This window comes from Mustela nivalis (genome assembly GCF_964662115.1).
Source record: "Mustela nivalis genome assembly, chromosome: 6".
In the NCBI taxonomy this organism is placed as follows: domain Eukaryota; kingdom Metazoa; phylum Chordata; class Mammalia; order Carnivora; family Mustelidae; genus Mustela; species Mustela nivalis.
The window spans coordinates 129,456,516-129,483,505 of NC_139025.1; the positions used below are offsets into that span (position 1 = coordinate 129,456,516).

Sequence of the window (26,990 nt, forward strand, 5' to 3'; positions counted from 1 at the left end):
TAAACACATATATTTTAATTCAAGTTTACATAGAAACCACAAAAATAGCTACTAGAAAACATTCATTCTCTCCAGGAACAAGGTGGGGTTTGTTTTTTCCCTCCAATTTTTATTTTTATACATTCTTGTGACATCTCCCTCTGTAGGGAACAGGAGCTTAGAAAGATCAGCTTTTTCGATGATTCCATCCTCAATATACATCCGAAACCATACAATATCACAACCGCCCGCGGGAGGGTGAAAAGCAATCTCTTAATACTGTTCTGTGTCCACAACGGTAAATACTGGTTCTGTCCCTCCCCCAGAGCTGATTTCTGTTGCCTCCAGAGCGATTGGTTTTAAAGGACCCGGAGCTGTGGGGCTGATCTGCACAGCGTGGAGGCCTGCCCTGCTCTCGGGAGTCTGCATCCGCGAGCCCTCCCGGCAGATGCGCGTTCTAACATGGAGATGTTAGAAGGCCTCGGATATTTTCCAAATAGAGGTGGGTCGTGATAGGAATCATTTGTCCTCGTTAGTACGCATTTACCAGATCACAAGGCGGGGGAGGGCCATCAAACTAAGCCCACTCTGACTCACAAAAGAGACTCTCCCCATCTTCAGTCTGTATGGACATCAAACCCATAGGCTGTCCCTTTGACCAACAAATCAAGGTGATTTCTATACCTTTCTACTTCTACAGACACCATCACCTACTACTGCTAACAAAATCAGCCCGTCTCTGTACTAGAAATAAGGAGCCTCTGTTTGCAAAGCTGTCGCCTCTGGACCAGTTTGTGACAGGTACTAGCTCATCTGGCCGACAGTAACGGTTCAAATGGGCTAGTCAACTTTGTCTACCCCCGTATTCGGTGTTTGTCAGATCATCCTGAAAGCTTTGCTGCCTCCCACCTCCACTTATTAAGAAAATACGCTCTCCCTGGACTATCAGCTGTTGCCATTTCTGGGGGCTGAGGAGATGGAGGTCTTGGGGGCCACAGAGCCACACTGTGTGACACCCCCCCCCACCAACTCCTCGTGCCATAACCACCACCCCCATCACCATAACCCACTTGAGGCTGCTGTCACTTCGAATCGTTATTCCTCAGCTCACTACCCACAGTTCTAGCTTCTGTGTTAGAGGAAATACAGCTTCAACTTGATATGCCAGGAACAAGCTTGGATTAAAATAATGCTGTGCTGTGAGAGATACTATCTTTGCGTGAGGCCAGACCTTTGCAGATGGAAGCCTTAAAAGTAATGCCCTTATGTAAAATAAAAGCACCCTCCCTCTAGTATCTTAAACTCTGCGATATAGACTTGAAGGTTGGCATCCTATGGCCCGGGGTGGGTAGGGCCTTTGCCTTCCTCCAGGGGCCCCTCCTGGATGCTTCAGTGCCGGACAGCCAGATGGAGGCCCAGCTCCTTCCCCCCAAACATCATCAACTCTTCAACGTTAGTATTCTCTCCCCTGCGCAAACGACCCCAATGGTAACGATTTCTGTTAAAAGCTCAAAAACGTCCTCGAGGTCAGCGCTTGTTCTCCATCCCCAAGGCTCTGAGTTCACAAAGACCTCGGACCTTTCCACGGTGGGCTCAAAGGGCTTGTTTGGGGGGCACCATCCACTCTGTGCTCCCGGGGTCACTGCATGACCACATGGGAAGCCAAATTCTTGTCCGAGAATCAATGGTCTCTTTATGGTGTTTGGGATCTGCCTCCCACCAGGGAAATTCAATGTGTAGGTGCTTAGGGCTAAGGTGCAGAGAAGCTCCAGAACTTGGGTTGTAGCAAAAAAGGCTATTTAGACCATGTACTACTTAACCACCTAGTGCTGCAAGAAAGTACCCGAAGCTAGTTCCAAGGATCATTTACCCTGCACATGCAGGCCCAATGCAGGGTTCTGGGACCTGTGCAAACATAGCAGGTATATTAGGGACTTGAAATACCACATTAGGCTGAGGCCATCCTCTCCATAAATAAAACACTATATATTTTTTTATAAAGCTCTGCACATAGAAAGCAATTCATTCATGTCTTAAAGTGAATTTAACTTTTTCCTAAAGATAAAAATCATTTAGAGCCTTTTTTTTTTTTCCCTTAATGGAAGCAAGCTGCTTTCTTCCTAGGATTTCTTTTCGAGAAGACTTAGAAAAATGCATACATTTTTCCTTTCCGATGCTAGTCTTATTACTTCATATGAGCACATGCAAATAAGATTGACTCGTAAATACATTACTTGGATTTTGTCACCGTATAGGCATCTGACCTATGGATAGTTAATTATGATTTTATACAGACGTGAGGCATTTCTGTGACCAGGAGCAGAACTGGTAGAAACTGCCTCTAGGAGTGGAGAGAAAACTCCAGGAAAAGGAACTTTGAAGACTAAAATGATAAAAAATATTTCTGTCAAAGTTCCAACTCAAAAATAAAATTCCAACGCCTTTAAAGGCGTGAATTAATTTGAAACCTTTACAGATGACAATGTAAATTGACATCGCCCGGAGCACTCTGGCGAAAGAAAAAGGGGGCGTCTTCATAAAGAGTGAGCCTCCCTCCTTCTAATTAGTAAAGGCCTCTGTGTGTTGCCATGTTACCAAACACCACTGAAAAGGAAATATTGATCAAAACCAGTGTCCCTCACTGTCCTCCTCCTGATTGTCTAGATAGAGGAGGGCCACTTTCTTTTCATCCGAAATCACCGACCTCTGGTCTACCATCCTCTGTAGCTGCACCGTTTTGTCAAACTCAGCCTGCTCCTTGCCCTTTTCCCCGGGGACTTGGTGTCCGTCCCCAGCAGAGCCCTGAAAGCTCCCGCCAGCCACCCAGGCCTTCCCGCTGCCCCCATCTCTCCAGGCACCAGGGTCAGGGGTGCCATGTGCGGATGCTTCTGTCCCCACGGGGAAGATGACTGTGGTCTCTCGTGTCCAGCGGGGGGTCACTTCTATGTTACTCACGTCCACCTGAAAGGGAAACGGGGTGTCTTTGGGCCCCAGCGCCACCCGCCTTAGCACTCTGTGGCTGTCTGCTAATTTGCCTTGCTCGGGAGAGCCCACTGAGCCAGCAGGTGCAAGGGTTTCAGACACGGGTCCTTGGAAGACCACTGTTTGTGGAGGTTCTGGATGCTGCGGGACCCAGCCCAGTGTACCTGCTAACGCCTGAGGCCTCTTCTGCCCCTAATGCGTCTCCCACACTGGCCTCCTGAGGCAACTGGGAACCAGGCCTTGGGAGGCATCCTCTCTGGTCACCAGGATCTCACCATGCAGAGTACCTATGGGCAGCCTGGCTCCCGTCTACCGAGCCTTGTCTGTGGGCACTGCTGTGCCATTTGCTAAGTGCTCTGGGCAGGGGGACGATCTGCTCAGCGGCTGGGTGTCCCCGAGACCTGATTTTGACCTGCCCAATGCATCTGCCTTTCCCTGACCAAGCTTCTGTGACACCCAACCCCCTTTTGTCTGAGGGCTGTGACCTAGATTTGCTCACGGAACCCCCTTCTAGGGCCAACCCGAAGGGGCCATATGGAAGTCTGGGGATCCACAGAGTCTCAGTTTGAAGATAATCACTGCCCTTCCCCACCCTTAGAAATGGGGCCTGAAAAATAACTTCCCTTTCAGCGTGAGACTGTTTGGAGCCAAACACACTGTGCCTCTCTGTGTCTATGGAAAGCTCCATGGGGCCAGGCTCTCCTGTGCACACCCCCTCGCCCAACTCCTGAGAGGCAGGGACAGATCCTGGGAGGAAGACTTGACTTTGATCAGGACCCAGGGTGAGGTGCCTCCAAGACCAGGTGGTGCCGGCCGAGCTGGCTGCCTGACTTAGGTCACCTTCTCCACTTACCTCCACCACCTGTGCCGTGGGTCCCTCGTGGGAGACGTGCTCAGTTCTCCAGACGCCTGCGGGGCCTACCTGAACGCGCCTCACAGACCGGCTCACATCCTCGAGCACGTGCGACTGGGCGAAGGCCCTCGGGCTGGTGACTTCCACGGTGGCCGACACGGGCCCCTGGGACGTGACCAGCTCTGTGCTGGGGGAGGCCCGGCCGGCCTCGTCCTCCTCACCGTGGGGGCGGTACAGCTCCTGCGTGGCCCAGCGCCTGAAGCGGAGGCCGGCCCCCGGGGCCTCCGCCGCGCTCTCCCTGTCTGGGCTCCCGGGGCCCGGGCTATGCTGCCTGGCCAGACTGTCTTGTACCACCGACTCCACAACCTTCTCTATCTCCCCGGCTTCATCTTTGCTCAGCTCCTCCAGATCCAACTGATTGGCGTCCACGGTTTTTGAGAGGTTCACTTCGGCAACCAAGGTCACGGCCCTCCCGCCAGAGGTATGCACTTTCTTGACGTCGACGGACATGTTCCCGGGCCCACCCTGACCCTCTCTGGTGAGGGCCGACAGCTCTTCCTTCACGCGCTCTGGAAGGTTCTCCTCCAGCTGCCCGATCACTTCCACCAGCTGGTGTCGGGGCTCCTTGAAGGCCCCCTTGATGGACATATGGATCTCGTGTGGTATCTTAATCTCCTTCTCGATGACTGTGGGTTCAGCATGGAATTCACCACTTCTAGTTTGTTCTTTCCAGTGACTAGGACCCGCGTCCTCCTCCGGTGGAGCTTCCCAGACGTCTGGTGGTTTCACAACTGTCTCTCCCGACCCATCTTCCCTCTTGGTTCTTCTCCGAGACCCGGGCACAATCTCATCTTGCCAAGAATACCGGATGGTGGACTCTTCTTCAATGTGGATCTGCCCATACACGGAGCCCTCGTCCCTGTCCTGCCCCCCAGGGTGCTCATCAGGCGTAGACACAAAGTAACTCTGCTCTCCCCCTTCCGAGTCGCCCACCTCCGTGACTTCTTCGACGTGGGTTACACTCTCATGGGGCCACCTGGTCTTCTTACGCTGCTTTCCTGAGAACGTGACGTCTGCTCCTCTGTAACCTTCTTCCTCCTCAACAAGCCCCTTGGAGCCCGGAGACACATCGTCCACCTCCTCCACTTCGAACGGGGTGGAAAACTCCTCTGCCTTCTCGCCACTGACGTAGCTCATGGGTTCCTCGACGATCTCCACGTTGACGACCCTCGCCCTGCCCTCTCTTCCTTTCAGACCCAGGTTGATGATGTCTCCTATCATCTTCCCGGCCGCCTTTCCCTTCAGGTCCACCTCCTGAATGTCCTTGCTCAGAAGGTAGTCCAGGCCGGCTTCGTCTGACACATCGACCTCCTCCGTCAGTCTCGACTCCACGACGATCTCGGTCTTTGTTTTCCCGTCACCGGGAAGCTCTTTCCTGTCCACGTAAGTGACCTTTGTGTCTGGAAAAGCATCAGCAGACGCCTCCGCCTCTGGAGACTGGGTGAATTGCTTCAGGATGCTGGACACGATGTGTTCTGCCACGGTTTCGGTCGTGGACTCACCCTTCGGCGAGCTGGCGGTGTCGCCAGGGCCCAGCCTGAACCGGGCCTCCCGGGTTTCCACGCCTCTCCCGGTACCGTCACGAGTGTCCTCCCGTGGGGGCATCTGGAAAGCTTTTGGGGCCACCTGTGGCGAGCTCTCGTGGGAGACTCCTAGACTGATGGGTACCTCTCTCTCTCTCACGCTTTTCTCCTGTGCCGACTCCCTCCCTCTCCCCTTTTCCCTCAGTTGCTGGCTTTCTCTCATTCTTGCTTCTTTATCTAACTTTGTCAGCTCTTCCCATCTTAGGTTTCTCTCCTCTGAAGCCCTCTCTTTGGAATCAAACATCTTCTCTTCCCACTTTTTCTGGACGGTTCCTGGCCTGTTTCTGTCTTGTTCCTTCGTGGCGTCACCTTCTGTCTTTGTCACAGCGATGGTCCTCTCACTCGACCAAGTGCTTTGGAAAGAACCTGTGGACACGTCACCCCGGGGTTCTCGGTAGGACTTGGAGGCCACAGCAGACTCTCGGGCCGCACGGGTGGAGGTGTCCTGTGGAACCGCGGTGCTCGGCCTCTCAGGGAATGTTTTCACCGGAGCTTCAGTATTTCTTAAAAGACTGTGTGTTGAAGAGAAAGTTCTGAAGTTGGTTGGACTCTTGGAGATTTTCTCATGTGAGCTGGAAGTTTTTTCGTAGGTTGTTTCCTGCCGGGTGGTGGTCCGGGAAGAATATTCTGAACCCAGGAGGCCTCTTCTGGCTGCACTCCCAATGGTGGGCTGTGCCAGCAGGTGAGGGCGCCGCGTCGGGCTGTGGCTGAAGTGGGCTGCGGGTGCTTTCTGCCTTGCAAACCGATTCCTCTCATTTTCCCTGTGTAACACCGAGCTGGCGTATCGATAGGACGTGCTCCTGAGCTCTGCAGAAAAGGACAGGGATCGTTACGTTCTTTCATCTCAAACCCCGTAGCGCCATCATAAAAGTGTACGGTCACGGCAAAACGGGCGTTCTAAATGAGAGACTGTCGGTCCCCAAATCATTTCTTCTGGTGGTTTTAAAAATCCTGTTACAATAAAACACAGCACGACACGTGCTTCAAACCAACACCTTTCTCCGGTTACCGGTCTGAAAACGTCATGAATCTTCACACACGTATCAAAGGCGTGATCGCAGAGCACGGTACATGCAGCAGAGAGGCCCGGGGTGCCTGTTTCCAGGACTGAAATGTCACAATGTCATGGTAATTTGGAAACATTCATTTTGACTTTGTTGACCTAAGTTTCTGAGACACGTTTGAGCGGATTAGAGCTTTAGTGCAGGATTACTAAGGACCAGCCAGCATTGTCCCTCCACCATCCCATGGGTTCTTATTTGCCATTGGTTTCCACGTTGGGCCAACAAGTCCTGCAGAATTTAACTCTTTCGAAGGCTCCCTGACTTCTACTTTTACCCTTCTATTTTTACAAACTTTTCATCTTGATAGGGAGAAAGAGCCTGAAGCCGACCAGGCACCAGCACTATGGTCTGTTTTAATGTCAGAATCCTAGGTGCGGGAGGCCAACCGCGGGGCTCCCTGCCTGGCTTGGGGTCACCCACAGAGGGTGCTACCCTGGGCGTGTCCAAACTCCACCACTAGGGGACCCGTTCCTCAGAGTGGCAGCTGGTAGTTCGGAGGTGCCCGGAGAGCGCCCCCTGGTGCCTGCCACACCCCATCTGGCTGAGCCAGGAGAGCGACTCCCCCAGCTTGGTGTCCCTGTCATGGCAGCCAAGGGCAGGGGCCCCTGGAGGACAGATCCCAGGACACAGGAGAGAAGCCAGGCCAGGACATTTTCTATGAAGATTCCTCTTTTCAAATCAACATACTAATCCTGAACAGAGATGCTCCAGAAGATGAACCCCTAGAAAAGCACAGGAAGCATCTGGTTTTTAATTAAGGTCCACGGAGAAATATGGAAGATGACAGACTGGTTTCAGGATTTATCACCTTGTGGGCAAGTGGCCAGGATTATTCTAGACCATGTTACAGGAGAAACATAAGCGTCTCCATAAGCACTGAGAAATTCCTATGTAGGAACACATCTGTACGTGTACTCAGTGAATAGTTAATGGGTATGTATATCATACAGGACAGAGAATGATCTGGAAGCTCAAAGCTTCATGAAAGATTTCATCGCCCATCCTCTTTCTTCTAACCCTCCTTGCTTTTGGCATAATCTGTAACGGCCAGACTAAGTTTAGTTTACAAATACTGTCTCTGTATCCTTTAAAAAGCTTGACAAAACAATCAAGGAATGAAACAGAGGCTCCCTGGAGCCCTCCTGCTGAGCTCTTCCTAGACCGGTGACCACAGCTCAGCAGAGATCCATCAAGCCCTAGCCCTAAACTGTTGGTTCCCCCCCCCCCCAGTCTGGCCCTACCCCTTTTCTCCTCTCTCCTAGCTAAGTGAAGACTTATGTACCCTCAAGTACAAAATGTAGCTAAGTAAACCTTGAAACGGGTAAACGGTATCTTTGGCTTTTGTCAACCTTACTCGCAAAATCAGAAGGCAAACTTGTTGGATGCTGTCTACGACCAAATCCGAACCAGTCACAGATACCTGGAACCAAAACCGTGGTTCTCAACCCAGTGACCTTTGAAAGCTGTGAAGCGCCTAAGAGGGCTGCAATTTTTGAAAAATAAAGATGGAGAGTGTTTTTTGTTTGTTTGTTTGTTTGTTTGTTTAAATCTGCCATCTATCCAGATTGGCAGTTAACCAAATGTTCTCTGGATTCAAGTACCAAAGACGTGCATTCCCAAAGTGCCACGATTTTGAATATGGTAACAGTCAGGGAGACTGAAACCCTGCTGAGTTAGTCGGAGACTGAGCGTACTGTACGTAATTCAATCTGTCCTTCCTCGGCCAGAAAGCCCTTTAAGTTCCATAGGGTATTAAAAGCTTTTTTTTTTTTCTTTTTCCTAAAGTCATTCTACAGGTTCTTAGGGTCCTTCTAACGGATGCTACCCTGTTCTGTGGGTTCTGCAACTACCAGGAATATGAGCTTTATTCTGCAGCCTCCGGCCTCCATCAAGACGGACCTCAGGGCTCCCAAGGACACTTGCGGCATACACCAACCTGACCTGCCTAGGCTGACCCCGGGCAATACAAATGGTGTAACCGGTCCCACCTCTGCCTCTCGTGGGGGAGCAAGTTCCAGAATGTTGACTCCATGCTTCACGGAGTCACACCTCCCTATACTTTGTGTTAAAGCTGTAAGTCTTCCGTGTGTAAAGGGCACAGGGCGGTCCCTCCAAAGGGTGGGATACACAAGCGCCCGCCCAGCGTCTCCCCCCCTGCCCCCCCTCGTCTCCACCAGCCCCTTCGCCTCCCTCCCCTACTGGCCAGAGGAATCAATGAGTTTCCTAAGCGTTTTCCCACACATTCCCGTTTACATTCTTACTTAAACCACGAGACCCGTTAAATAAAATCTATTTGGTACTTGACAGAGGGATGAATAATGTTCACCTGAAAAAAAAAAAATCCTGTCTAACCCCAGTTCTTCCAGGCAAATCATGCTTTCCAATTTAACCATTTAACAGAATGAAACTGTTCAGACGGAAAACATCCCAAAATTAAATAATTGGCTTTTCTTCTATTTTTACCTTGTGGTATGTTTTCAATGCGCTCAGTCAAGATTATCTCTGGATTGCTCTCACCTTCCAGTAAGGCTCTGTAAAAATAATTAAAAAAAAAAAAAACAACAAAACTCATCAGGAAACAGAAGAGTGAGATGTGCTGCTATAAGTCACGGTACGTAGTACTTGGCCAGTGACCACAGTGCCACAGTGCCTTGTGTTTTAGGACTCGTGTCTGAAGATACAGCACCGGAGGGGCACAAAGCCCGCTGGCAGGCCTGGCTGGACAGAGCGATGAAAAGAACAAGTGGTGAGGGCTACGGAAGTTTTGGAGAGGCAAGCCCTTCTGGAAAACCCTTCTAAGCCCAGGATGAGGGGAAGGAGGAGGTAGACCGGTGAGGACCGAGGAGGGTCTGTCTGGCGGTCAGCGGTCTGTCTGGCTCATCTGGGAAGCAGGGAGGGGCCCACACATGGCAGGTCACCCCAGGCCAATTACAACCCCCCACTGGGGTCCTCCTGGAATCCCAGGTTGGGGGGCTGACTAGGAGCAGAGCAAGGATGCCATCTGTTTGTAAATAAGGCAGCAGAGGGCATGTGTGGTTTTCATGCTGGGTTCTCTGGGGACATCTTGGAGCTCTGGGGAAGGAGAGAAATGGAAAGCAGTCAGGCAGACAAGGAAAAGGCAGAGCGGTAGACCCCCACCAGCACCACTCCAAGGAGGCTTGGGGCACCCACAGAAGCATCCCCTTATCTCCTTTAACAAAACAGCAAAGAGCACTTGACTGGGTGACCCCTTCGGCCTCATCTAGAAGTCTGAAACTGCAGACTCTCCCATGCACAACTGGGAGCCCCGGGGACAGAGTGCAGGGGCTGGCGGGCTGGGACAGCTCAGCCCCGTTCAGCAGCGGAGGCCCATCACACGGAGAGACCCCTAGGACGCCGGCTGCTGCGGGCACAACAGTTGTTCGGTCGCTAGAGCAACGTGGGAAGTCGTCACTACCTTCGGTTCCAAGGAGTACACCACATATGGCAAAGGGCAACCAGAAGCAGGGCCCACTCGGAAATAGCGGTAACCATGGAGAGCTGGGCACCGAGACAGGGCAGGGCCGCCAGATCCAAGCGGGGACTCGGCGGTTTGGGCAAACCGGTGCCAAGTTCCATTCCCGCTGATTTAGACGCGGGGATTCCCGCGAGGGCGAGAACCCCACAGGCAGGTGGAAAGCAGCCAGGGAGGGCCCGCCCTGCGGGGAAAAGCCAAGAGTGGGACTCCACTCGAGGGGTCCATGGGTGGGCCCACCACGGAAGGGGGGGCTGAGGTGCACACAGGTGGACGTTCTGGAAGACTAGGGGCAGGGGCTTTATACAGCCCCAGCCCTTCCAGTTGGCGCCAAAGCCAGGAAACCCGACACCAACCCATTAATCCCACACCCTCCTGACCCAGCATTTTAGGTTCCAGGAACATAAATAGCCTCCATTGCCGAGAAAATTCTGCCGTCTGTGCATAATAAGGGGAAGGTGAGGGGAGCAGTCGGACTCTAAGGGTCTGCGCCGGAGGCTGAGGGCCGGAGAGGCGACTGGCCACAGCGCTGGGGGCGGGGCTTGGTAGGAAGGCCAAGTTCCACTTGAGGTCTTCCCTCCGCCTGCTGGGCGGGAAGCTTGGGGATCACAGGGCTTCTGCGTCCTCCAGCTGCCCCGGCCAGGACACAAACACCTGTGACGAGACCAGGTCAGCAGAGAACTCAGTGACAGGGCAGGGCAGGGGGCTGGGGGCCCTAGCTTCCCTCATCCCTCAAAGAGGAATGCTTTTGCTCCTCTTTCAGGGGAAATCCAAACCACCATTCAGTTTCAACAGAGTCCAGGACCCTGACCAGGACACGCTGGTTACCTGGGAGTGGCCGCCAGTCTCTCCCACCCCAGCATATGTGAGGTCATGTGCTCGTCACCAGGCCTGGCTAAGACTGGACACCTAGCATGGCTCGGACCCTCCCCTCGGCCACCCCAGAAGCACTTCTAGCAGCCCCCACGCAGAGCCAACGATAAGCATCCGGCTCTGGGGTTAGAGGACTGCCAGGCAGGGACAGCATCTTGGCTAAAGGCACCCAGCTCCTTCCCCAGGATGGAGAGTCTACTGGGACCCTGGCAGCCTGGGCACCCCTGCCAGGCCCAGGACAATGGCATTGTGTACAAACTTTCAAAAGAACAAATCCTGTGGCTGGACCCCCTGGACTATATTAACACAAGCACATTCAACATCTTTTGGTGACTTGCATCCAAACACCCCTCCGGGGCTCTTCCAGAGCCTATGAAACTTCTCCTGGACAGGAGCCCAGTCCTACTGTGCAGGGCTGGCTCCTAGAGGGCAAGGGTGTGGGTCTCCTTCCCCACCCCAGCACCTGGCACACGGCCTTCTGGGCACCGTCGAGGCACCCGTCGTTTAATTCACACCTTAATTAGCAGACGCCTCTCATGCCCCACATGACATCCTGCCCTCCACCAGGACTAAGAGGACAGAGGCACAGACGAAATCACTCAGGAGATGCCAGAAATTTCCTCAAAAGCTCCAAAGGGCACATTTTTAAGGAACAGACTCATGCAACTTTAAGAAAAGGGTAGAGCATTCCCTGGTTATTTTGAGAGCACTGGAGGAAAACGGCCTCCAAGCCGTGGTGACTGTGTGAAATGCCAACCCCCTGAATCACGAGCTATTAGGGAACGTTTCATACAGCCCGACAGCTTGGCGGCCTCTGAAGCAGGATAAGCAAACACGTGTGGGAAAACCAAGTCCCCGGCCTCATTAAGGTGTCCAAGACCGCTCCATAGTGCGTAAGTGAGCTATAATGTGGCCTCTGGCCAGGCTCCAGGCCCTAATAGACCCCACTGGTCATCTGAGCGGAGCCCAGGGTAGGCTGGGGCTCTCTGTCCAGGATAGATTATCCTAATGGAATTTCAGGGCGTGTCTGCTGTTATTCTGCCCTGGGGGCACAAGGCACGCCCTGTCCCCGAGAAATGTGGACAAAAGAGGGACAGTTGAAGGATGTTTCCAGAAGGCAGGTCAGTGCAGCCAAATGGGATGGATCACAAAGTGCTTCCTGGACAACCACAGGTGGGGAGTGGTGGGAGGAAAAGGGAATGGGAGCAGGGAGAAGCCTCAGAACGGCCTCCCCGGCCTCCCAGCTCTCGCGAGGGTGGGGAACCCCCTGCCACCTTGACTGGAGCAGGGCTGGGTGCAGAAGGGGGAAGCAGGGAGAGAGGACAAGCATCGCCATCCGAATTGGAAAGGTCCTGCCCCACACCACAGGCAGATAATGGGAGATAATACCGAGGCTATGCTGCTTCTAGTCCTTCCTCTGTGCTCAGCTCTAAACCACATATCCAAACGCATCCGTCAGTTCTAGAGACTGAAAAAAAAAATAAATAAAATGATAGACAGACCAAGATTACTAATAAAACAGAGAAAAGCAGGACTGGGAGTGGTTGATGGAGAAACTTCCCGAGTGAGGAAGTTTGCCTGGTTCCAAATCCCGCGCCTGCCGCTTCCTAGTACTGAGACCTTGGGCAAGTCACTCAAACCCTCTGTGCCTCAGTTTCCCCACTGCTGAAATAGGCAGCATTCACAGGTGTGTGGTGGTGGCTCTTCTAGAAAGTTCTCGCAACAAAGGCGGTCACGGAATAGGGGCTCAATCAATGGTCACAGTCATCGTGATCATCATCTTCTACGGACCTGAGAAGAAAGCGGACTTTCGGTTGAGGAGAAGAGATGATGGAAAACCTAAAATCCTGGTGGACAGAGAGCAACTCGTTTCTGCAGTGATGTGGGGAGAGCTAACAGCCACGTGTACGGGTTACTCCTCTCAGCCGCCTCTCCTCGAAACTACGAGATTTTATTAACTTCAAGCATTTTGCCTAATAACCAGCTAAGTCTCCGTGTTAACACACACATGGTTCTAAGTTTTCAAGAGAGCGGGACTTAATTTAACAAAACAAAATGGAGTTCTCCAAGCGCTGGAGAAATTCCAAAGAACCATTTTCCTTCGAACAGGTGCATGAGAGGGGGTAGGTGAGCCCCTTCTCATTAGTCATTATTTCATTATTCATTCATTATTATTACACAAAAACACAGGGGCCGGAAATATCATTACAACAGGGAAATTGCCAGCAGTAAGCAGCATCTCTACTGCTTTATGAGTGATCCAGATCGAGATAAAGTATGTATTTCCTCCAGTTGAAACACTGTTTCTTCTCCCGGCCAGTGTAAGAGAAAACAGGAAGCGCCTACGTCCCTGCTGTACAGACACACAAAGACCGTGTTTTGACATCGTTGTGTCCGACCTAACCTTTTATTTATTTTTATAGATTTTTGCTTATTTATTTATTTTCCAGAGAGAGACACACACACACACAGTGAGAGAGGAAACACAAGCAGAGGGAGAGGGAGAAGCAGGCTTCCTGCAGAGGGAGCCTGACATGGGGCTGGATTCCAGGACTCTGGAATCAGGACCCTAGCCAAAGGCAGATGCTTAACAACTGAGCCACCCAGGCGCCCCCTGACCTAACCTTTTAGAAGGACTGTGCCCGAAAGCGCCCAGGCAGCAAATCTTTGCATTCCATTTTCATGTCTGGCCAGCCAAGACTCCCTTCAGTATTTTTCTTTTGAAAAATGGTCTGGCTCTGCTTTCCATTCTTTCAGGTGACATTTAGAAAACCTCTTATGTATGTGAGCCCCAAAACCTTAAAAAAAAAAAAGGCTCTCTTTTAAATTTTGAGGGAGAAGACCTATCTGTCCCCCATTCTGAAAGCCAGGACGGGCCTCTTACGTTCTCGGTTTTCAGAGCCCGCAGTTTTGTGGGTTTGGGACTCGGTTTATTCCTGGGGGAGCAGCTGCTTCATGGAGAGGGCTGGCCTCTGGTGGTCTGGTCTGCCAGAGCATGTGAGAAGTGGCCGCCTTCTCCCAGGGTCCCAGCCGGGAGCTGCCCAGTCTGTTCCCAGCCCTTCTCCCAGCCAGTCTCCAGGCCCTTGGTCAGCCTTCGCGGAGGCTCCCTTGGCCTGACCACCCTGTCAGCTCCTTCCAGTGACTGTAGGGACCCCTGAGGCTTCCCTGCGCCCAGTCCTCCTGCGTGCCAGCGGCCAGCAGCCTCCCCCCTGCCCCCCGCCCTCCTACCTCCACAGAAAGTCCACCTCAGCGGCCTCCTGTCCCAGGCCTCTGCCTCCCTCACCCGCCTTGCACTCTCCTTCCTCCCCATGTTTTCCGATCGGACTCCCCCACCTGGAGCTCCTTCCCGAGTCCCTCCCTGCTCGTCCACTTCTCAATGCTTATTTTCCCAACCCTTCGAGGCCAACTCAAATCTCACCTCTTTTGAAAATCTCTTCCTGCCAACCTCGGCTGGAAGCTCTCAGTCTCGCCTCTGAATTGTCTTTATCTGACCCAGTAAACGGTCTGTAGGACCTGAGTGGACCGGTCCCTCCCCACGTGCGCCCCTGACTCCCCAACAGCCCCTTGTCCTGCACGTCTGTTCAAATCCCCACCATCCTTCAGGACCCCGATCAAGCTTACCTCCCTCCTGAAGCCTTCCCAGATTCTCACAACTCCCTTCTCCCCCCCAGAAATCTGGTACTCGTGTGTCTTACAAGGCATTGTTTCTAATGGTGTGCGGTGGGGAGGGACTTAGGTCCATGTGGTCTTGTCCACAGCACCTGACCCTCAATGCCAACCCCCACTCTGTTCTGTAGGTTTGTGGGCTCCTCTGAGCTGGCGTGGCGCCCTGCCCGCCAGCGTCCCTGGAGCAGCTAGAGAGCACAGGCCCTGCTTACAGAGCACGGCCTCACAGCCGTGGCTCTTGCCCATTCTTCAAACACAGCCCTTCAGGCCAGGCCCCCAAAAGCAGGCCTGCCCCAGAAGCCCAAATGCCTGGCAGTGGCCACAGATGTCACACTAGCTCAGTCCCCCTTGGGTTCTCACCCAGACGGCCCCTCTGCCTGGTAGTGCTCCCCGACGTGATCTTCTGGAAGCCCGCACTGCAGGCCTCGCCCACCATCCCCCGCCACGGCTCCCTGCACACCACTCCGCCTGCCCATCATTCACCTGCCTCTAGGCCACTGTGAAACCGGCTCAGTGCCTTCGGGATGCTCCTGCGCTGCTCTGGTGACAGTGGGGGACACCTTAAGTCACCGGGGATCTTGTCAGGAGCTTGGCTTTGACCAGAGGGTCTGGAATGGGCCTGAGAGTCTGCATTTCCCACCAGCTTGGGAAGCCAGACGATGCCAATGCTGTCAGTCCATGGCCCCTGGAGCGGCAAGGGCCTGCAGCCGTGGTTCTCTACCCTGGCCGTGCTGGACAAAGCCTGGGCCCTTCCCATGCCAAGCGGATCGGAACATTCAGGAATGGGCCCAGGGGACGATGCTTTAGCAGGTTCACCAGCTGACCCCCAGGTACAGATGAGGCTGGGAACCACACTCCCCTCAGTGCTCGGCGGCTGGTGTAATAAACACTCATGCCCCAGGAGGCCTCGTGACCATGTATGCGGTGCACAAGCCCCTCTAGCCTCACGTAACTTCACTGGGGACACGCGGACGGGCGAGCCCTGGCCCCTGGGGGGGGGGGTGGCCATCTTCTCCTGTACTCCCCCTGGTGCCTCGGCCATCAGCCAGCCCCAGATTACCACCCGTTGGCCCCTGTAGTGCGGGAGGAGAGGGCTCGTTCTCACACTCACCGGCCGAACAAGGCACCAGTGTCTTCCCGGGTCAGTGACTGGCCTACTAGGTTTCACCTGACCCGAATGAGGATGTCCTCCAGCCTTAGACACTGGGGTTCACTTTGTTCGAATTTTGTTATTTTACTGAATTGCGTCTTTACTTGCAAACCCTATGTCTACATTTAGTTATAAATGACACTATTCTGTTATCAGTGTTTCTTATTCACTGGGAAGGCCAACCGGAAAGGGCCCATATCTGGGTTTGGGAATGCGTGTGACACTTGAGAACTGGCCCCAGCAGAGCTGACAAGTCCCAGCTGTACAGGTCTGGGCTTCCAGCTCGCAGGCTCCTCAGCCGCTTGGCTTATACGTGAGATGCTAAGTCAACACACCGACATCAACTCCGCAGCCACGGGGGATGGGCCACTGCAGGGAAAACCTGGGGCAAATCCACCCGATCTCGGTCAGGAGCGGGAAGCTGTGCCAGCCACACCGTTAGCCATCCACCATCAGCCACCCTTGACCCCTCTGGACAGGGCTGGTGAGGAGTCACACTGCGCGGGGCCCTGGGCCGTGGTCCCCAAGAGGCTGATGGTCCCTGCTGCCCTCCCTGGGGGAGGTGTGGAAGAAAGGTCAACTCCCTCAAAGACAAGGGTTATAAAGATCAAGCAGGCACCTGTCAAGGGTTCAGAAGAACAAAAGGGCACTGACACAAATACGCATGTTCATCCCTGTTCTCAGAATTGGGGCAGCAGAACAAAATACAGGAAGAGTCACATAAGAGATGCCAAGGGCTTCTCTGCAGGACACAAGGCAGTGACAAAAATGCTAGGCGCTCGGCTCGTACAAAGAAATGGGTTATGTTCCACTGCCCGTATATCTTTTCGGTCTGTGGGCATCTCCGAGATGCCCTGAGCACTGGGAGGCAGGGAGGCAGGCAGCCGTTCTGAACCCTGGGCTTGGGATCTGCGGCTAGGCAGGGCCGGGCTCCTCATTTCCCCTGTGCAAACTTGGACGTCAGAAAGACAGACAGTGAAATCAATCACCCTCTTCCCTGAAAGTACTGTGGCCTTCTAAATTCCGAGGAGGAAGCCAAGTCAATCCCTAACTGGGTTAGAGCAATGCCAGAAACAGACAGAGGCCATAAACTCTGTCTCCGCCGACAACCAGGCTGCCGACGTGAGCACAAAGGCTCCCCGTCAATGCCCTTGAAAAAAGCTCCCTGTCGATGCCCTTGAAAAAAGCTAGGGTGTGAACAACTACCAAAAAGTCGGGTGCTAGATGCTCGGGCAAGACGCCGACAGGCCCTCTGACTTCTCTGACAGAGAACGAGGGGCAGGACAGAGCAAGGAAAGAAAGGGCTCGAATCCCAGAAGGACAAAGCATAAGATGAAAGTCTCCAAATCCAACCTACGGAACTATTATGACAAGGAAGATCCAACTGCCTCTGTACAGAAAAGAGTCAGGCGACGTTGATGTCACCTAACACAGGCACAGCTGTGGGTCTGGTGGGATAACCCCACATCTGCTCTAGGACAGTGCCAGTTTGGGGCACCTCCCACCCCAGAGTCACTCCATGTAGCTCACAGGACAGTGGGCCCTTCTAAGTTCCAGAGTACTTTTTCCCCCGACCAAGGACAGGGACAGGCACATTGCCCAGTGGAGCCAGATTGCAGGGCCCAGGAGATGGATGAGCAAAGAGTCCCCTCCACTGACCAGGGGGGCAAGACCAGAAGGACAGAGCCAGGAGCTGGCTGGAACCCATCCTGCCACAGTGTGGGCAGATCTGAGAAGCTAAGAAGGGAGAGCCCAGGGAAAGCAGCAGGGACAGTCACTGTTGACCACACCCAGACCTACTGTGCCTGCAACTAGGGACTTTTTCCATCAAGCGGGGAATAAATGCCTTTGTTGGCTTGAGGCAGTCTGAGAAGGGCTTCAGTCAGTCCTGATTAATACTCCCCCCCCCCCAAATGAAGCCTGTTTTGAAGTTTTCCTTATTAGTAATTCGGATCACCTGACCCAGCTTGATTTAATTTTGTGATTTTCCATCCCATGAGATTTCCAAGGAGACTGTGAGAGATGGCCCTTGAGAAGGACGGGCTGTCTGGGCCTCCTCTGCCCTCTCTCTGTGTCCTGAGCCCCCTCCCCTCCGCAGGACGCAGCCACATCACGGCGCTCAGAGCAGGGACCCGGCAGAGCCCCCAGTGGCTTGCCTACCTCTCTGCCTACCTCTGCTGTATCCTAGGCAGGCCTTGCCCCTTGCATTGGGCTGAGGCCAAGGACTGCCCTGACGGTCAGAAGGGCCCTGGTGACAGGCTGACTAAGGCAAGTCTTCCAGACAATGCACGGTGGGGCTAGCCCAGGGCTGCAAGGCGGACTACCTGCACACCCCAGCCAGACATGCTCTCTTAACCCAAGCCACTTGGCTGTTAGGAGAGCAAAGTCATGATCAGGCAGCCCACAGGGAGTGCTGAAATGTGCCTGGGCTCTGTCCAGGCTCTGCCTCCCACCAAGGGAGTGGACCTTAATCCCTTCTTAGCCTCTCCAGGTTTTAATGCCCCCCATCTGTTAGCAGTGATCTGTTAGACGTCAGAGGATGGCATTTACCACTGCATCTTCTCACTCGCGGAGAGGCAGGCTTTCCAGAGCTCAGTCCCAGCCACGGCTGATTCATGCTCTGATGTCCCCTGGGAATGAAGGGGGCATTGTGTCCACTTCATATGACTTGGTGGGTAAGGCACAGATCTCTCACCAGTCTGGGTCCCTGGTCTCCATGCCCCCCCTGCCCTCACCTGCAAGAGGGGCGAGTGGTTTCCACCCACCAGAGACAGTACCACGGGCAGTGAGCAGCCGCAAAGCACTTGCACTGTGTCCCACAGGCAGTAAAGGCTCGAGAATGTTAGTGGCTGGTACTGTCCTTCCAAGTGGGAAACCTGGGTATCTCAAAAGTCCTTCTGCTGTAAGTGCCTGAGATCTGCCCCCTTCACCAGTCCTCACTGAGCATGGAATCTGCAGGAAACACAGGACATCACCCCAACCAAAGACCTCTTACCCCCCGGGGGCAGGAAGGGGAGAGCCAAGGAGAAGCATCGCTTTCCAGACTGTGTTCTCCGCCCAGCCCCCATCTGTCCCCTTTGAGGGCTTTGAGACTGTTTCTTCCAGAATGCTCACCCCCAATTCAAGTCATCATTTTAAGAAAGCCGGCTGCCTAGAGGACCACGCTCATCTTCCAGGAGAAGAGCAGTGCCTTGAGGCCAAACCCATGGGGAGTTGAGTCAGAGCCCTGGGATTTGAAGCCACAGTGTGATGGGCACTTGGAAGTAGACTTTTTGGGTCTGAGTCCTCCACTTTCTAGCTCCCTCACTTCTCCCCCTATAAATGCTGTACCTAATTCCTAGGATCCAAGGAGTTGACAGGTGTGAGCCTCTTGCCTCGTGCCCAGGACACACACACCCCAGGCAAGGGCACGAGTTCTATGAGCCCCATCACGGGGAGGGAGGAGGCATCTGCTTGGCGGTCTAAGTGTGGCACCCATCCTCCTCCCATTTTGGCCCAGTACTCCTCGCCTGGCCATGCCAGGGGTCTGCTGTCTGATCATCACGTGGCCCTAGGGACTCCAGAGGCTATGGGGGATTTCACCCAAGCAGCATCCTTACCGGTACGTGGCCACCTCCAGGCTGAGGCCGGTCTTCACCTGCACGAGCTCCTGGTAGTCCCGCAGCCGGTCAGCCATGGCCAAGGTGAGGGCCGCCTTCTCATCCTCCAGGCAGGCTATCACTCTCTAAAGAGAACAAAGGGCTTTTAGATGGGAGGGCTTGAGTTCTGCTGAGTCAAACTGAAGGTACCAACAGATCAGGATGCAAAAAGGAAAAAAAAAAGTCTCTAGGCTTATGAAAGACGCAGTAATTCTAAGGGTGATCTTAAATACAGTTTGTCTTCCCCATGGAAGTTTTTTTTTTAAAGAAATGAAATCTTGCCATTTGCGACGACGTGAATGGAATTAGAGGGTATCATGCTTAGCGAAATAAGTCAATCGGAGAAAGACAATTATCATATGATCTCCCTGATATGAGGAAGTGGAGATTCAATGTGGGGGGTTTGGGAGGCAGGAAAAGAATAAATGAAACAAGATGGGATCAGGAGGGAGACAAACCATAAGAGACTCTTAATGTCACAAAACAAACTGAGGGGGGGGTCAGCGGGGAGGGCGATAGGGAGAGGGTGGTGGGGTTATGGACATTGGGAAGGGTATGTGCTATGGTGAGTACCGTGAAATGTGTAAGCCCGACGATTCACAAACCTGTACCCCTGGGGCTAATAATACATTATATGTTTATTAAAAAATTTAAAAAATTTTTAAAAAGTAGTTTTTTAAAATTATTATTATTACATAGGGGTGATTTTGACAGGGGACTGACTGCTCTGTTCCCACTCTCTAGTGAGAACGAATGCTTAGAAGTTCCTGAAAGCATCTTTGTCTTTCCAACATTATCCGGCTGCTTAGGAAAGTCAACACCGCCAATCGGTCTAAGGGGATCCTCTTCAAAGAGAGCCCAGACCACAACACGGGGCTTTCACAGTATCTGAAACGGAAGCCCCACCAATTTGAAACACAATTTCCCCCCAGACACATAATTTCCCCCAACACTAAGCAGGTTCTCCCACCGAGCTCTTTGTTTCACCCAGAAAAGCTGCCCTGGTGAGACAGAAGATCCTCAGGGCGTAAATATCAACGTGGACCCGGATGTGACTCTTTCTTGACTGTGCTCAGAAGACATCACTAATGAGCTCTCCCTCCCACGTGCTCCTATCATGCTCACAGCCCTTAGGGCACGTCCACTCACACCTGGCTAATTACATCTACCCCTCTGTCCCTCCCACCAGCTGGGAGACACTGCAGGGCATGGCCGGCTGTCTTGTGCATCCCCCACCTCTAGAAAAGCGCTCATCCCCTACAAGTCACCCTGTACACAATCAGTGAACTGCACTTGAAATGATCACAATAATGCGTGTTGCCTCCCTAAAAACATGCTATTTTAAATCGACACTGTCTTTGAGCTTGTAAACACAGCGGCTTCGTCTGTACCATTTTACGGTTTCGTGTCGACACTTCGGAGTTGCTCTGGGGAATAATTAACTGAGCAAATATTGAAACACTGAAATGAGTCCATATTCTTTAACTTCTGGTTGGTAATGGAAAACAGCCTTATTTCTGAAGACAGTTAACTAAACTGGCTACATTTTTAGACATTGATCTTTGGGGAATTCAAAAAAGACAGTCGGGAGAGGGGGTCTGCTTCTACTCCCCCTTGTAATCCCTCCAGCAAAGGCGCCAGGTGATATGCTGAAGGTCCGCAGTAAAAATGTAAGATCAGCAAAAACCGACAAATTAAGATCTCACGCTGGATCCACTACTTTAAACGATGCATGATTGGCATGTAAATAATCCTACCTCCCTGAGAATTCTGTACCCGCTAATGATTGTTGCTAGGTTCTCTTTGTGTACATAAAGCACACTAATAACCAAAACTGAAAGCATTTAGGTTTGAAAGCTGAGGAGTCGATTTAAGAACCTCTAGCTAGTATCCCAGGGTAGATCTACATTAATATTCTCCAAAACTGGCATTGTAAGTAGATAGTGAGGCTTGCCTAAAGCAGACCATTCCAGTCTTGACTAAAGTGACAGGGCTGCCAAAATTTAGCCCTGATATTTAAACATTCTTCTGGCAAGTCTTGGTGTTAAAACCCTACACCCCCCCCCCATTTTAGAGGGAGTATAATCCCAGGTCTAAGATTAGAGTGTAAGACATGCTGTAAACATCCCAATATTACACCTTTTCACTGCAGGAGATGAAACCTGAATATCAAAACTTGGAAATCAGTACTGATCTTTTTCTTTAAAGAGAACTTCAATTATTGTTAAACTGTTAAGTTATCACAAACACTAGGTTCTCTATCCATGAACATCCTGAGGAGGTCAGAATCCCCCCGCCATGCGAAACCACAGGTAGGCACAAAGATTCTCTCTCTTCCCAGAGGGCACAGAATAGATCTGCACCCCCACAAAATAAGTATAGTTCCAACCACATTTCCGTGTGATTCAACTCTCCCAAAACTGTCAAAGGAAAATGACTTGGCTTTTGGAAGCGGGAACGTAAATAAGACCTTTTGGCGCCAGTCTCCATAGAGACTGTAACTGATCCTGCTGGTTGAAGCAAGCTTCGGCGTGGCATTGACTTTGCCAGAAGTTTTCGAACCAGAGGCGCTGGAGCAGGACACCCAGCACTGCTGATTCTAACCAAGCAAGAGCAGTCCCCCACCTAACGGTATAAAAGCTGGGGAGAGAGGTCACCTTTTTGAGTTGCTATTTCAGGAACTTCCGGATGGCATCACGGGTGATGATGCAATGGAGGTCCGTACCAGGGACAGCGTGCTGCTGGGCAGGTCCAAAGAAAACTCCTTCTCCTCCCCCAGAGGGAGCTGCTCTCAGCTGAGCTAGTCCCACGGACAAAACAGGAAGAGCCTGCGAATGTCACGGTCACTCAGAATCCTGACTGGTGGAGCTCGAGTGAATTTAGATACTGGGACGACCTCCCTGACACATCAAAACTAAATGCATTTGGAATAACGAGTGTTAATAGAAGGCTACATTTTTTTAAAATTTTGTTTTTAGCTCTAGTCCAGATAATATGCTCAACTCCAGACTCAGGAGGGTATCTCTCAGTAGGAGGCTGACATCTAAGAGGCATCTCAGAGTGAACTCTGATCTCCCACCCAAATGGGCCACATCTCCTGCTCCCAACCCCCTTCAGCAACGAGCACTCCTTCCCCCCCACCCCCAGTGGTTCAGGCAACAAGTTCTAGAGTCGACTTGGGATGTCCCCCCTCTCTTCCACTGCCTCCAACCCACCTGCAGGCCTTGCTGGGCTTTGACCTCAGAGAACAGCTTCCTCTCAGCTCCTCGTGGCTGCCCCTGGTCCAAACCTCCAGCACCTCCTGCCTTGATTAGTACAGAGGTCCCCTAAAGAGTCCTCCCTGCTCCCAACTCTTGTCCCACACAAGCCCCAGAGCAAGGACATTCAGATACAGCCGGCCACCATTCACCTCTCCTCAGTATCACCCATGCTGCTCAGAGCCAAAGCCCAAGTCCTCGCAGAGGCCACTCCCCTCCCCCCGCCCCCGCCACCTGGCCACACCCACCTCCAGGACACCCTGCACTGTTTCCACCTCAAGACCTTCAAAGACGAGGGACTTTCTTCTCTGTTTTGTTTTGTTCAGGCTATATCCCAGGCACTCAAGACCCAGGCTCGGCCCACGACATGCTCTGTCGTGGTCGGATGAACGAATGAACCCAGCGTGGGCACCCTGAGAGCCGTTTTTATTACCGCTGTTCCACAAATGGGGGAACAGAGACACAACCGGGGGCAGAGCCAGAATTCAGGCCCAGGTGGGGCAGCTAACCCCTCCCCCTTCCGGTCAAAAGAAATTTCTCATTTGGTCACGTTTTGGGGATTTGGAAGCCTTTTCTAGTCAGCCTCAAAAGGCTAAGAGCTCAGTCTCATAAGCAAAAAATCTCAGCGTTTATAGGGGTAAGGGGGGGCGGAGAGGTGGGGCAGAGGGGTGGAGCCTCAACCAAAAATGTCGAGGTGTTTTTTTTTTTCCTGAGTTTTTGTCCAAAGCTTCTTCCAATGAGCTGGGAGACAGGGTGAATTACTCAGGCTTTAGGGGATCACAACCGTATACAAAATGCTAGGGGCTTGGATGTCAGTTCAGCAAAATTCTCTCTGGCAGATCTGGGGTGCGGGGCCCAATACACAGGCCTTCGGGGAAGAACCGCTTTTCCCAGAAAGAGAGCTCCAGCCAGTGTCCGGTTCTCTTGGGCCACAGAAGAGGCCCCAAGGCAGGGAGATAGTGGGCACTGAGTGGGGGAGGGGAGGGTTCCCACTAAACCACAGCTAGGCAAAAAGTAAATGAATGAAACAGATCTGCCACGAAAACTATACTGACAGCCGGCTGGAAGGATCAGAAAGTGTTTTAAGGTTTCAGACTGATGGGCACCTCTGGGCCAGCCCTTAGGAAGAATAATTACCATTCTTCTATGAAGGCAGAATGCTGGCTTAACATTTCTCTTTGATGGATCAGAGAAGAGAGGAAATGTTGGATCTGGGGTTAGTGGCTCAGACACTGGCACCTGAAGAGAACATACGTGCCTCAGTTTCATCATCTGTGAAATGGGGCTCCTACTGGAATCTACCTCATAAGATCGGGCTGAGGACTAAGAGTGAATAGGTAGATATCAAGGGTCTGGTTCCTGGGGTATCTGGCATGCCAGAAGCACTTGATAAAAACTCTTAGTAATGAAACATTCACTACAGTAGATTAGTTAAACCCGGTTTTATTGTTTTCAGTCTCCCCAGACCGATCTTCTATAGAATGTGAAAAAAATCGAGGGCTTGGTGTTAAATCACGGATACTCTTTAACAAAATCCCTAGTATTTTTACCCTTAAAAAAAAAATACTGATGGGGGATGCTTGGGTGGCTCAGTCATTAACATCTGCTCTTCAGCTCAGGTCATGATCCTGGGGCCCTGGGACTGAGCCCTGCATCGGGCTGCTTCTCCCTCTCCCACTCCCGCTGCTTGTATTCTCTCTCTCTCTCTCTCTCTCTCTCTAGGTCAGATAAGTAAATAAAATCTTTGGGGAAAAAATGCTAATGGTTTGATGTTGAATCTTAAAGATGCAATTTGAAATTCGCTGGCTTTAAAGCTAACTGGGGAAAGATCTGAGCTATGGATAAGGGCATATTCAGTGCGATGAAACATACAGATTGGAAGTGGAAAAAAAAAACCAACAACAAAGTCCCGTCGACATTCCTTGCTCCCTACTTTTAGGGCAAAGACTCAAATTCCAATGAGAGAGGAATCACCAGACAGACTGCTGAGTCTAGTTACACACACACACACACCCCACCCCGGGATCCCGGAGAAGGCACTTCGCAGGTGGGCCCCTCCCCGATTCAGACAGCGTATCCCAAGCAGAAATGAGCCAAGGAGCTCCCACTGCAAGGGAATGGTGAGGAGAATGCTTTTGAAAACTATGAGGCAGAGGCCCAGCAAAACCCACATTCCACAAGATTACATTCCAAACAATTTCGTATTGCACTGCTTTATAGGATTTCCCATCTAGATGCCAGCTTTTTGAATACTGAAAACCCAAGGCAGTGCTCAAGACCTAGGAGCAGTCGATAGATATTCGCTGATTCTTTGTGGACACCTGTCACATCCCCACAGTGCTCTGTGTTCCTTTTACTCCTGCATTTAAACACACACACACACACACACACACACACACACACACACAATCCCTCTACCACAAATCTTTAACCCTAAGCTACAAATTATCCCCTTAAAATATTTCTGAATTTTTGTGGGTGTTGTTTTAAACTGTTGTCCTGAGAACTACTGATGGTATGATTTGGGGATATTTTCAATTCTGGCCTCCGGGAGGCAGGACCAGGTCCCATCTTAGTACCCAACTGGGACAATAACCCGCACAGGTGCCACCCCCCCCCTCAGTGTCCGTTGGGGCTTTGCTTCTCTGAAATAGTGACTGTTTATATCACATCCTGCCACAGGGAGCAGCCCCTTTCCACAACTTTTCCACTACCCAGAGATCTGATGTCTGCTGGGGAGACTTCGAGAAAAACATACCCGAAGGACCTCTTGCCTGCATGAAGGCGGCAGCCCTTCCCAAGAACGCACAAGGCAGGGCCCAGAGAGCCAAACCGGCCGCCTCCTACTGGGAAATCACTCTGGCAAAATAACCGTTTTACGCGATGATTTAAGTTTTCCCCAGGGGTGCCCTACCGCCAAGGGGCTGTCATTTTGAACAGCTGCCGGTCGGGACTTGACATTGCCGAGACACCTCCCAACACAGAGACCTAGCCCAGAAGGAACAGAGCTGTCGCTTCTGAAGTCGTTTCTGGAAGTCAGGGGGCTTCTTGCTGGACTTTTATGTGAATTAGGTCTGCGAAGCCCGGGAAGTTGAAAGGGAGCCTAGGGCTGGCTGAGTCCTGGGTCTTTTGTCAGTTTGCACCCGCTCAAGGCAAGATCGAAAGAAACTGACAACCTAACAAGATGACAGGGACGGAATTCTCCACCGGGACCCGCCACCCGGCACTAGCTGATCCACAAACCGTGCTCCTCTTCCGACGCAGAGCGAGGGAGCCCCCTTCAGCGCTAAGTTGCCAGGGCCGGTCGAACCCCCTCTGGCCCGGCCCCCCACCCGCCGGCGGCGCCACGCCCCGGGCGCATGCGACCGGTCCAGGCAGCCCCGCCGCCCCCCCGCCACCCTGACCACAGGTAGGGGCCCGGGGTGGGGCCGTCCCCGGCGCACGGACCTGCCGTTCCTCCGCCTGCAGCTCGTACTCCTCCTGCACCCGCCGCAGCTCTTCCTCCAGCAGCGCGCGAAGCTGCCCCAACTCCAGCGCCTCGCGCCGCAGCGCCTCCGCCTCCTGCGCGCACAGCCGCGTCTCCTCCTCGGCCTCGCGCCGGCTCTCCTGGCCGCGCCGCAGCGCCTCCTCCAGCTCGCGCACCTCATCCTCGTACATCTGCACGGTGTCCCGCCACGACTCGGCCACCAGCAGCGCGTAGCTGTCGTGCACCTCCCGCAGGCGCTGCGGGGGCGCGGCGGGGCCGGTGGCGCGGACCCGGTAGCTCATGGTCAGGCGGGCGGCGCGCGCGCGCAGCTCCCGCACGTCCTGCTCGTGGGCCGCTTCCAGGCCACGGCGCTCGGCCTGCAGCCGGCCCAGCAGCGCCTCGAGGGCGGCGCGCGCGCCCAGCGCCTCCTGCAGCTCGCGCCGCTGGGCGCCCAGCTCCGCGTCCAGGCGGCCGCGGGCGGCGCGCTCCTCCTCGCCCAGCCGCTGCAGCTCCCACAGCTCGCGCCGCAGCGCATCGCGCTCGCCCTCGGCCAGCGCCGTGGCCCAGCTCAGCTCGTCCAGCTGCTGCCGCAAGCCGCGCGCCTCCTCGGCGAAGCGGGCCTGCCCCTCGGCCCACAGGCCCTCCTGCCCGCGCCGGCCGCGCAGCTCCTCCTCCAGGAGCAAGTTTTCGCGCTCCAGCTCCCGCACCCGGCACACGTAGTCGTAGAGCCGGGCGTTGAGCTCCTGCAGCTCGGCCTTCTCGGGGCCCGTGTGCAGCCGCCAGGACAGCATCTTGCTGGGCGTACGGGGCTCTGGCGGCCGGCCGGTTCCCTCCTGCCCTGGTCTTGTCCCCTCTTCTGAGCCGCTCCGGCCCCGCCGCTATCCGGGAGGCCCGCAGACTGGGGCAGGAGCCCGCGAGCTGCGGCA

At 53.2% G+C, this 26,990-nt stretch overlaps 1 protein-coding gene across 2 annotated transcripts; it reads right to left on the reverse strand.

Moving 5' to 3' along the window:
- On the reverse strand, positions 1–26,990 carry SYNM (synemin). Of its 2 annotated transcripts, none has more exons than XM_082736453.1 (5): positions 26,046–26,990; positions 19,303–19,427; positions 8,985–9,052; positions 3,884–6,264; positions 1–2,940 (listed from the first exon to the last, which is right to left on the reverse strand). In XM_082736453.1, the coding sequence occupies exons 1-5, from the start codon at positions 26,853–26,855 to the stop codon at positions 2,602–2,604; spliced, it is 3,723 nt and encodes a 1,240-aa protein (XP_082592579.1). In that variant the 5' UTR covers positions 26,856–26,990; the 3' UTR covers positions 1–2,601. The 2 variants fall into 2 exon arrangements, with proteins under 2 accessions (XP_082592579.1, XP_082592578.1); XM_082736452.1 differs by having other exon boundaries at positions 3,815–6,264.

What these genes read in the sequence shown, in the direction of transcription:
- SYNM (XM_082736452.1), bottom strand. Translation starts at nt 26,855, where the DNA reads ATGCTGTCCTGGCGGCTGCACACGGGCCCCGAGAAGGCCGAGCTGCAG. An exon ending in CTGGAGGTGGCCACGTACCG is followed by an intron (nt 9,053 to 19,302) that starts GTAAGGATGCTG and finishes TTATTTTTACAG; the next exon opens with AGCCTTACTGGAAGGTGAGA. An exon ending in CATTGAAAACATACCACAAG is followed by an intron (nt 6,265 to 8,984) that starts GTAAAAATAGAA and finishes CCTTTTCTGCAG; the next exon opens with AGCTCAGGAGCACGTCCTAT.